Source organism: Galeopterus variegatus, unplaced genomic scaffold (assembly GCF_000696425.1).
Source record: "Galeopterus variegatus unplaced genomic scaffold, G_variegatus-3.0.2 Scaffold5535, whole genome shotgun sequence".
Classification (NCBI taxonomy): Eukaryota; Metazoa; Chordata; class Mammalia; order Dermoptera; family Cynocephalidae; genus Galeopterus; species Galeopterus variegatus.
The window spans coordinates 98,568-110,972 of record NW_007731646.1 but is presented as its reverse complement, the minus strand read 5'-3'; the positions used below and the strand labels follow the sequence as shown (position 1 = coordinate 110,972).

Here is a 12,405-nt window from a genome sequence, read left to right as displayed (position 1 = left end):
TATTACTTAGCAGTCAGATTAATTGAATTTTCTTTTCACATTAGATATGCTTAACTTGTAAGGCTATTATAATAAATTATATAGTAAAAGTCTTAACTGGAAAAAAGAATCTAAATCAGAATAATGATCAATTTGTGGATTTGATATCCTGGATATTTATTATACTGTATGTAATGCTGCATTTCCATTTGAATGTTGAATGGTCTTTCTTGTTGTAATATTCATGCATGTATATTCATTACATTTTACAATGTTCCTGGTGAAAATTACAGGGCTGTATTTAAGGTTATATATATTTTTTTCTCCTTTTTGTCTTTTTTTTCATGACCGGCAACGGATCGCAACCCTCAGTGTCGTGCCCGTACTGGACCGGGACCGGCAACGGGATCGCAATCCTCGGTGTTGCTCCCGCTCCTCGCTCAGCCAGTGAGCGGCCGGTCTGTATGTGGGATCCGAACCCTTGGCGGGAGCGCCGCCACGCTTCCCAAGTGGCGCACTGTAGCAGTGCGCCACCGGGCCGGCCCTAAGGTTATATTTTAATGTAAATGCTTGTTTTTTATGAACTGTTAAATATTTCAGTATTATATAGAAAAAATAGATTTTCTAAGTTCAGAATAGACAGAGGAAGAATATTCTTTTTCTTATTAATAAGATAAAAAAAATGTTTCCCAGCCCCCTATCTCATTCTTTTTTTTTTTTTTTTAATTTTATTTACTGAGTTGAAACAAAAATTTGTGAAAAAAGAGCAAACCCATGAAAAATGTCTCAGGTCCAATATTAAAATCAAGACTAAACATTTAATTGTGACCCTTAAACTTTAACAAAGTTATTATGTACTAAATGAGAGACTCAGAAATGGCAAATGAACAAATACAGTGCTTCTTTATGAGAATGGTTTTCCATTCTTTAGTATCCATTAAAAAGAATACTCTGAATAATAGGCACTTATTCTTCTGCCATTTTTTGCAAAGTAAGTCTATGTTATCTTCATTGAAAATAAGCACGCTTGTTTAAAAGAAGACTATAGTTCCATTAGTGATCAATTTCTTCTGTTAACTAGAAAACTTTTCATGATTACCTTGTTGACTGACTGTGAGAATCAGGCAGCTTCTAATTCACAAACACACATTGCTTTAAAAACAGTAACTCAGTCTGTCCTCTCAGATACCTGAGAAAGAACTCCTCCTAATTTCCAAGCTGTGTCTTTAGGTTCTTCTTTTTCTTTTCGTCCTTGGCATCGCCATGGAAGCCATCCTTGAGGTTCTCACCCGTTTGTCTTATTGGCTGACATCCTAGCCTTGACCCATTTTTTTCTCACTCCTGGTCTTAGTAGAGGGAGCATCCTGTTGCTCCTGGGAACACAACTCTGGGACCCCAAGGTTTCTATCCAGTCTAGGCTATTTTGTCTGTATTAGTTAGGGCTCTTTATGTTGCAAATACACAGAAAACCCAACTCAGACTGGTTTAAATATTAAAGGAAATGTATTGATCCAGTAGCTGAAAACTCCAGAATTGTGACTGGGTCAGGTGAAGCTTGATCTGTACACTCACACCATGTTTGCAGGGCTCAAGCGTCTCCATCTCTTTAGGCTGGCTTCTGGCCTTGCCTTCTGCTTCACACTCCACAAGGTACTGTACCTTCCCTAACCCTCCCACCCCCCCAGCTGCAGGCTCTCTGCTTTTCTTAGCAACATGGTGGCCACACTTCCAGACTTCATTCTCCTACCACTTATTCTAAGGAAAGAGACAGGTTCTTTTCTGGTTGCTCACACAGGAGAGGGCAAACTTTTCCTGCACAGAAAGTCCAGCAAAGGTGGCCTGAGTCTCATTGGTTCTGATTGGTTACATATGCCCATCTCTGAACCAATCACCATGACTACTGGGAGTTGGAGGTGGGAGATAGGTAACCTGATCAGTCTTAAGGCAATCATAGCTCATGCCTGGAGCTGGCAGTGGGGTTCACTCCAACTAAAATCACACAGCTTGAGAATAGGAGGGGGTGAGTCAGTAGAGGAAAACCAGGGTGTAATGTTACCAGTAAACAGTACCTGAATGCTGGGCAGCAAAGACATTAGATGTCCCAGTTCTAGTGATGGGTTTAGGAGACAGCTCCTGACATCACACAGATCACAGCCAGACAAAGCAATCCAAAAGCACTGTGGATTATGAATGTGGGTAGAAAGTGCTTAAATTTGTTTAAACGCCCTTCATGCTGTTAAAAGGGGAAGGGAGGTACTCTGATGTATTATTATGTTTCAATTTAGGAATTCAACTTTTTTGCAAATTTGGAACTGTGTAATAGAGGCAGTGGTAAGAGGCAATGATTCATCTTGAAATGAAATCAAGAAAAACATCTTAAATGGCAATACCTGAACCCTCTGAATAAGGAAGTTGACTAATTAAAGCATTTACCAGATAACAGTATATTACACATTAACAACACATTCTTTTAAATATGAACAACTGTATTATTTCCTTATTCACAATTTGGGTGATAATTCTTTTGTTTGGTATTTTAAAAAACTATATAGTTATATTAAGAATAATAATGAAATTTTAATTATATAGGTTAGATACTATGACCTTATATGTTTTTGCAGCTTTGGAACCATGTGATATTAACAGTAAATATCTTAGCAATACAGTTTAATGTTCTGAACTACTGTCAGTACTGATATGATGTTTGTTTCTACTTAGTTTAAAATGTGGAAGCAGAAAATCTTCCCATCAAAATGTTTATTTATAGGCAATTTAGTCAGTTGCTGATACTTTTGCCTCACTTCTCAGAGGTCATCTAAGATTGAGAAATTAAACCAATCATTTGGTGCCAGTTAGTTATCTAGATCACTATGATCCACTGATCCACTTGGCTAGCTTGAGGGAAGAAAAATTCAAATCATATCTCTAGGAACCATGAATACTCCTCAACACAAGCCCTTCTAAAAGAAAATTGGCTAAGATGCCTAAACCTTTTTTTTTTTTTTTTTAATTTCAGTTTTACTGTAGATCAGATGTGATAAGTCTTAACATTTCTTGGAGCAGGATGATAATGGCATGTGGCACAGCATCACAGGGGACATAGTGGTACACCAGAGAGGGACTCATTTCCTTTGAAAGATAAAATAATATTAGCAAACACTTAGATAGCATTTACTATATGCCAGGCATTGGTCTATTTAATTTTCACAACATCCTCATAAAGTAGGTACCATTATTGTGGTCCTCATTTTATAGATGAGGAAACTGAGACACAGTAAGTAACCAGCCCAAGGTCACACAGAACAGAGTGGCTTCAGCGTCTGTGCCCTTAACCACCACATCATTATCATGCTTTTCACAGTATCAACATTGTCAGTAGACTGCTTTTACAATATATCACTTAAAAGTTTTGGGGATTTGTAAATATAATGAAAATTACAGGACATTCCTTCATGGTTTGGTTATATAAACTTGGTTGAGGAGCAGGGAGTAAAGTGATGGGAAAACTGAGATCTTAGAGTTTGCTATGAAATATAGTTAAAATACACTGCCTCTTGATTTCTAAGCTCAAAGTGATTTAAGCTGACTTCTATTTTAAATCGCAGTGGGGCTAACAGTTGGATTATGCACGAATTTAACAATCATTCCAAAAGGAAATGACTAGCGGTAATGATCAAACTAATGTCGTGTGACATAAAATAAATACTTACATCCTTTTTATAGTTGTGCTTACAGCCAATTGTTACATAAGGTGTTATTTTTAACAGATGGATGAAATTTACCATTTGTAATGGTTTACATTCACATCCAAAGAAAAACCACTAGAGGTGGTTTGCACCAGATTAAAACCTTTTGAAACAAAATCATATTAGAAAAAGCAGCCTCTCTCCTGTGGTTGTAAAGAGAAAGTAATAAATGTGGACCAAGTCAACACAAACTAAAGTTTCATATGTGACTTTTTAATTTGCAGAATAAATGAAAGCATCTGATTTGTGTGTGAGAATTGCAAAGGCAGAAAGGTGGTGGACATGGAGCTGCCCACCCCCGTCTGTCAGATGGCCACCTTGAGCCCTCTGCAGAGGCCAAGATGCCTTCCAGTCTACATCTGAGTAATAACCCAACACCCATGATCATGGCCCATATCTACCCAGGCCAGTTTAGCCAGGAAAAAGGAAGGGCAGCCCTTTTGTTGCCCCTAATTACTCTTTAGTAAAGAAGGAATATCACCAACTTTAATTGCACATTTAAATACACCTTTTTATAAACCAAAAAGAAGTATCAACACATAAAATGTAAATCAATTATTACCTATCTATTCCTAATACATAATCCTTACTTTTCATTAGTCCTGTCCGCTGTCATTGCTTCATCTCAAACTCCCTGGCAAACAACTAATTTTTACTACCCACAAGGCTCTATGCAAGGCAATACCATATGGTAAAACAACAAAATGGGAAAAATGAAGAAGTGAATGGGATAAATCCGAACAGTTCCCCTATTTATTGGGTACAGGAAAAATAATTTTACAAGCTACAAGATAAATTTCACTACTCAGAGTGAGAAACTCTTTCCTTCACCAGCTTGAAGATTTTTTTATTTCCCAAAATGCCCAATTTACTATTCCTTGAGAAACTATACCTTCAAATTTGTTGACTAAATACAGGAATGACAATCTCAAAATTTCAATTGCCACAACTCCTGCAACTGTGGCCACATCCAACACACCTCGTGCTTTCGAATCACAGGGAAACTATTCCAGGGTATTTCCATAACAGCATTTTAACACTCCCTTGTAAGGTATTAACAGTTTCGCAAGAATTGGCTTTCAACCTTGGCCAAAAGTTTCTGATTTCTATAGGTGTCTGAGGACAAGCTCATTCACTTATCTCAAACCTTAAGTCCTCAAGAACAGAAAGCCACTTAGGGTAGGCTGTACTCCCCAGGTAAGGGGCAGGCAGGACTTAAGGCTGAGTGCTCATTCCTCACACCTAAGGAATTCACACCAAATGACTCCCACTTTCCACCACTCTCAGGGACTACGGACTTCATGAACTAAACAAATTTCTAACTTAGTCCCCAGCATCATTTGCTTTTAAGTTTCTGCTCTGCTGAGCTTGGAGTCACAAGTCATTCTCATTGGAGTTCATTTCTGTTCTTGTCAAATAAAGCACACAGTACTTATCTCATCAGGGACCCAATACACAGCTAAACAGTTTTTGGAGCTGAAATTTAAGATAATTTAGAAGATTTTCATGTTAGTATAAACATCTATAAATGATAAAATAAAATGCAAATTCACATGAAGTTTTAGGATAAGAGTACTTCTTAGGCTTACTCTAGGCTCTCAGCTAAAACCCAGGATTCCCAGAGGTAAGCATTACTCTCCTCTACTTTGAGGGATATACCTACAGAATCTTCTGTTCAACAGGTAGATTTCCAAATAGGCCATTCTATTCCACTGGTAATACCAAAGGCTAAGACTTGGCAGGGAATTCACTGGCCCTGAACTGAGTTTGTTCATCCCATCATGCCACATCCAAGCAGTAGCAACAGTACCACAGACTAGCAGGACTGCATTTGAATGCACAACACAACCCTGAAAATGTGTTTGGAAGTCAAATGTATCAATTCCAAATAGACTTCCCATTGTAAGGAAAGCTTTGATACCAGAAAGCAAAAAAAAAAAAAGTTCTCCAAAGGCCCTCTAAGCAAGAAGCAAATGCCAGTGTATAAGGGGGTGCCAGCTGAGTCCCACCCCGCCCTGCCACAGGAATTGGGGCAGATGGTTAGGTTATCAGGAGCAGGGATCCAGGTCTGTGCTCTCCCATGAGGCTCCTCAACTGCCTGCTGCCACAGGAAACAGACAGCAGAGGCTCCCCACCTCTTTGCCTGAAGTCACATGATTTCCCCCAAAAGCCAGGCCAGCAAGTGGAACTATCACGTGATTATTTGAAATGGTAGCTGCCTGGGGATACACAAAAGCTTGAATTCCGCATATGAAGGGGAGTCCGGTGTCAATGTGTAATGAATGAAAGGGTAGGTATAAAAGTCAGAAGCTTGGAGGTCAAGGAGAACCTCAGGTGAATAGCTGCATCCTCTCCCATGATCTTACTGCTTTTCACTCCGTCTAGCCCTTGACTTGACTGGAACCTCAGAAAGGGGATTACAATAAAGAGCAAGCGATAAGGAAAGGAGTAAGATCTGCTTAAACTGAGGGAGCTTTGAGGGGGAATGGAAATTAACTAGCTATCAGTATGTGACAATCAAAAATCAAGTACACGGTAAAAAATCATCCTGGGAAGACAGAAGAGTCCTTCTCAGGAATGCTTTAGAAAAGGTGAAATCTGTTGCTTTATTCTACAACTCTAAATTTTACATGTATTTATTGTTATCCAAGAGGCTGAAATAATTGAAGAGGTTAAGTGGCAAACCTCCCTGATCAACACAAGTAATTTTTCCTTTCATATTCATTTGAAAAAGTATTCTAAATAATGCATTTCCACTTTTAGCTGCTCTGCTAACTGAACACAGCACATTTTTCTTTCATTTAAAAGGGGGTGTGTCAACCAAACTGAATGAAACTGTCTTTCTGGTCAAATTATTTGTAATTGTGTAAACTTTTAAAGTATAAAGTGCAATGCAGGCTAAATGGATTGAACTTCCGTCTATCATAAAATTATAAAGTATTAGCTGATTTATTTAAAAACAAATAAAATATAGAAAGAACAATGATAAATTTCACTTTAACAAATTAGTCAAAAATATAAAGACTCTGGCTCAATTTTTCTTTAATTTTCCAAATATCACTTATTATCCTACTTTCCTCAATTTTAACATTCATATTATAGTACACTTCTTCTGGAAAAGAATCTGTGATTACAAATACAAAATATGCATGTATAAGACCTTAAACACCACTGAAAATACCAAAATGTGAAAGTTAAATTTCTGAATTTAATAAACAAAATTCTTAACATTATATGAGTATTGTTTCACTTACAATGCTGTATTTAAAAAGAGATCTGAAATGTAGTAAAATTATTGCATCCAAAGTTAAGTTGGCACAATCTATACAAGATACACTTGAGACACAAGCAAATTGCACCAAAGCAGTTACATACCAATCTTTATCCCTTCTTTTGACATTTTATACACCGGTAAAATCCATCCCTTTATAGTCTTTATACTCAAAGGGATGTCCTGCCTTCTAGATACTTAAATTCTATACATGTTAAGACATATCCAGAGGATATTACCGTGTTTAATCACAGCGATGATTTAATTGTTTACATGTTAAACAGTACAATAAATGCTTCAAAAACCTTGATGTGAAGTTCTGTAGGTGTATTGCTTTGCCAGATAATACAAAAAAAATTCACGATGCAAAACTGAGAGTATTTATTTTCATTATTAAAAAAAAATGCAATGTTTATTTCACAATTCCTGGAACTGTAAAATATTCTAATTTACAGAATCAAGGGAAGTATTTTAAATGTCAAAATATACATGCTAAATGTGATTAGCATATAAGCACCCAAAATCCAAGTTTACAAAAATTGTTTAAACGCATAAGGTGCATTTATTCATAAATTACATTCCATTTGAGGGAAGAAACAGTACCCCAAAACTCACCATTATTTAAGAAATATCTCAATAGTTTCCAACTTGGTTCAGAGCAAAATAACAAATACTGCTTTTAGGTTTTTTGTACAAGCCATCTAAAATTTATGTTCAGGTGCTGGCCCATTAGCTCAGTTGGTTAGAGCACAGCCTTGTGACACCAAGATTAAGGGTTCGGTTCCCCTTACTAGCCAGCCGCCAAAATATATATATATATATTAAATAAAATAAAATTTAGGTTCAAAATTTAAGTGCTGCCTGATATTGTGAATGGCAGTTTGATCATTAGATTTATGTTCCCATTTAAGATACTTTATACACAATAGGTATTTAATGCCCTAAAAGTACTTTTTAAAAAACTGAGTCCTTTAGTGAACAAAAAAGTTAGATTTCCTATAATTTTATGTAGAATTGTATACAAAGTCATTTGGGATCAAGCAAAATGTTATCAGCCCACTCAGTAATTAGGACTTTTCTAAATATGCCACTATGATTTCAGGCAATAACTGCTATTATGAAGTTAGACGAAGTTAATACAGAATTTCTTGGTTTACAAATAAAAATTACTGTGATATTAAAGCATGCCTTTTTTCAGCCACTTGGTAAGTGCTGATAACAATTAAATAAGGAAAATATATGGCAACATTGCTCCAAATATACTGACTTAGCTGTTCTGAATGACCTACTTAGGTTGCGGAGGGGACTAGGCCTGGTTCCCCAATTCTATGAAGTTGCCACCTCCAGCCTCACTATAATTAGCTTATGCAAAATGAAGTTATTCACACTGTTCTTACAAAACCCAGCACACTATGGTTCTGCATGCTATGTTTATATATTTACTTTTTAATGTGTACATTAAAAAAAACCATTTTGTTGTGCTTTTCACATATCTGATAATATATACTTTCATACCAAACATTTTATTTCTCAGTTTCTTGGGAAGGGAAGCAAAAGATAAGAAAAGGGGCACATCAGGAGAGTGGGACTGTAAAGTAACAATATGCACACAACTAGCCAAATCTCTTTAATTTAAAAGATATTATCATCACATGGACATATATAACCATACATATATGAAAACAAAGTCTCTTCCCTAAGATCCATATTATTTCAGGATAGATTTTCACAGCAACCAGTATATATATATATCAATATATTTTTCACAATCTGTTCAGTTACCCATTGGGTACACTTTTAGAATTAAAATGTTATTACCACAGCAGTCTAAACATTGTACTTTTGGGAAAATTTGCTTAGAAACAGTTCACTGATTTGCTCATTCTGATGACTATTTACAAAGCTATCTATATATATGTTAGCAATAAATAATCCTGACATCAAAAGAGATAATGCTCATGCAAACACCGAGATGGCTGCACACTTAAAATATTTACACATAGTTTCTCCTTTGTAGGTTTCCCGTTAATAGTGACAGTACTCCTCCTTCAATCTTCTCCACATTTCCTTTAGTCTTGCTTCTGAGGGATGCATCCTTCCATTTCGACAACTTCAGGCCATCCTTCATATTTGTTTGTATCCTTATTGTTCTTTATGTGCTAGTGGAACACAATATAGTATACAGTTTGAAAAACCTTTGTGAACTGCTGACTTGCAGTAATATACTTTACTGGCTCTCATTTCAGTAACACTCATGTCAGAGACGAGTTCATATAAAGTGATTGCTCAAGATATTAAGTGAGCAGCCCCCAGGGCCTGGCACATGGCAGACCTTCAAATAACAACTGAAAGAACAAAACACTGCAGATATTTCTAAAAGGACATTTGTTAGTCAAAAAGTAAAGTTTACATTCTATTAGATTCTAAAGTATTTCCAAACTTAACTGATTCTAACATCCAAATAATGTTTCCAAAGGCTTAAAATAAAAGTAATCACATTCCAATGCACTGTCATGTAGGGAAAAAAATTCCCATGCAGAATTTTTAAGTTAAAAGATTTAAAATTTAAAAAGGGCCAAAGTTATGTCAAATAATTGATTACCAAGGACTTATGAAAAACATATGAACACATTTAATATTTGTTTATCTAATTTTCAAATAACTAGGATGGGAATATGTACAATAAGGTTTCACACAATTTGTTTTTGTCCATTAATTATAAGAGTCTAAGATACTAACCTGTTCAAAAGGGCTTTTTGTCTTAATACCCTTCCCACCACAGAAGACCCAGTTGTCTCTAAAACCAAGATTAGTAATAGAGGTACTCCCCAATTCAGCAATGAGCCGCCTTGCCTCGTCATTGAGTCTTAAAAAGAGAGAGAAAGAATACAACAATAAACATAGAATGCTGTAAGTTATCAAATATATTCATCTAGATATTTACCATGCATATAACACAAGATAAAATGAGAACATGGCTTAAATTAGAGGACATAAACAACAATTAGAAATTTTTTCACAGTATAACACATCCACTACTTGAATTCTTTAGTGATGAAAGACATGAAATCTAACAATTAATTTTACATTTATTCTACTAGGAAGTATCTTTTAGATTTTTTTATTTCACAACAGTAATTCACCTTCTTTAATTATTTTAATTGCATCCACCAAATAAATAAGGGATATAGCTGTTAGTAGATGCCTACCCAAGCTAATCCAAGGTCTTAAGCAACCAATATCTTTGTGAAATTAATAATCAGTTTGAATCTCCACTAAGCCCTTTGTAAATTGCACTGAATCAGAATAAAGGTAAATACTGATAGAAATCTGGAAGTTTCTAACACTTTATTTAAAAAAAACCAATTTTGAGAATAGGAATATAAATTGTACTTCAGTGATAACTGCCAAGTAAGTGGTTTTTTAATAAAAATGAAAATATTAACTACATAGCAGCTGAGTATCTACTAGCAGGAGGAAGGGCAGTGACAAAGGTAACCACTAGGGAAAGTGCGAAATGAAAGACACCACTAAAAACTTTTGTGTAGTTTACTACCCTAATGCTGATGATTCTCTCTCCCCACATTGCAAAAGGTGAAGAAACTCAAGAGATAAATGCTAGCTATACAGCTTAAAACAAACCAAAAAAGAACAAAGATAACTAAGGGCAACCTGAGGAAACTAAGGTATTTGGCATTAAGCCATATGTACGAGTATCCTCTGATATTAGGCTCTTATGGGTCAATTAGAGGGGTTTGTTCTGCTAAAACCTGAGCCGAGGCAAGGCAAGTTTTATATTTCCAAACAGCAGAAAGGTCTATGAAGAAGGTACCTAGTCACTCCAGTGTTCTATTTAAACATCCCATGCCAATATCAGTTAGCTCCTTTAATATCTTAATGAAAGAAGCACAGGGTAGAGCAGTTCTCATTTAAGTAACTTAAAGATAAATGGGATAACTTACATTTAAAAAAAACAAACTTCATAAAACAGAAAAGAACTACATATATCATTGAACTTTCATGATTTATGCAAACCACATCCATGGGGCAGTGGAGCTGTTTTGACCACAGCCCGAGGACTGCTGCCCACCCAGAGGAAGTTCACTAGAATCAGTGAGAAAATAAGCTATAGCCTGTTGAATAGTCTTTCAGACTCAACTCTATATGAAGTGATGCATTATACTCAAGCAAACCAAAAACAAGTGAAATGTCTCTGTGCAAAGAAGCAGTGAGGGCTCAGCCTCTGTGAACATTTTGAGATCTTTACACGGAATCATGTGCACATGCTCTGGCTTTCTCCCCAAAGCCCGTCCTCACAGGAATTAGCCATCACTTTTCAATTGTTTCTTTGCTCACTTGATAAGCCACTTTTGCACTGGAGGGAAACTCCCTGAAAATATTGCATGGACCCTGTTTTCTTATATCCAAATAGTGTTAGGGTATCATGGAACTAGAATAGAAGACTGTCAAATTCCACTCGTACAGTTTACCCAAATGTTCTATCTTCTGGTTACTTTCTTAGAACTCTTCTCTTGTACCATCATCACTAATAATGAGTAGATGAAGTTTTCTGCTATAACAAGAACAAATGGAATTGAAATGCAGAGGACAGGCAGTGGGCTCACGGGTGGGGAAGTGACAGCCTCCTGCAGGGAGGCCTTGGGGCTCCATTCACATTTACATCTAGAAAAATTACACATTGGAACCTTACAGGCCTTTAAGTTTGCTCAAAAATAGCTGAAATAATGAATGTTAAGGACACAAATGACAAGGGATTGTTTTATATGTGAAAACTGCCTATAAAGTAGGTGTTTATACAATGCAGGTCTGGCCCCCTGCAAAAAGTAACCATCAACTATGAAATATATTGAAGGGTGGTCAGTCATTTTTACTTCTGTACTTTTGAATTTCAGAAGTTATTATTATGATCTGTAAGAACAAAAACCAAGCCAATTTAGCCAGAGATCTAGAAATGACTTGAAGATTTAGCTCTATATTTTGACTCCATTCTTCTCTTTCCTTAATTTGAAACACCATGAGAACACCCTGAAGCCCTACGCAGAGAAGAATTAACATAACTATCCTTAGAAAGGCTTGCTAGCAAAACTGGCCATTGGCTAGCACCTGGACACTCGGATTTGGGAAGAGTTCCCACCATTTCCAGATTGGTAGGAATGGATCACTGTACCTGTGTCCGTAAATAATGCAGTTTATGCTGAACACCTGCTTTCTGTCTGGGAGTCTGGAATTTGGGGATGGCTTAGGCAGAGGGTGACCAACCCCCAACAGAAATCCTACATAGTGGAGTCTTTAATACGCTTCCCTAGTGGACAACATTTTACGTGTTGCTGGAAGAATTAAGCATGCCCTGTTTGAGTCCATTTGAGAGGACTCTTGGAAACTTGGGCG

General features: G+C 36.4%; 1 protein-coding gene across 2 annotated transcripts in view; it reads right to left on the bottom strand.

Moving 5' to 3' along the window:
• Positions 1-6,658: 6,658 nt before the first annotated feature.
• FAM3C (family with sequence similarity 3, member C) overlaps positions 6,659-12,405 on the bottom strand; it is a 45,641-nt gene continuing 39,894 nt past the window's right edge. For both annotated transcript variants that reach the window (XM_008589587.1, XM_008589588.1), the window contains exons 9-10: positions 9,736-9,862; positions 6,659-9,155 (exon numbers count right to left, since the gene is read on the bottom strand). In XM_008589587.1, coding sequence (XP_008587809.1) covers positions 9,066-9,155; positions 9,736-9,862 — 217 coding nt within the window. In that variant the 3' untranslated portion in view covers positions 6,659-9,065. The remainder of the gene's footprint in view (positions 9,156-9,735; positions 9,863-12,405) is intronic.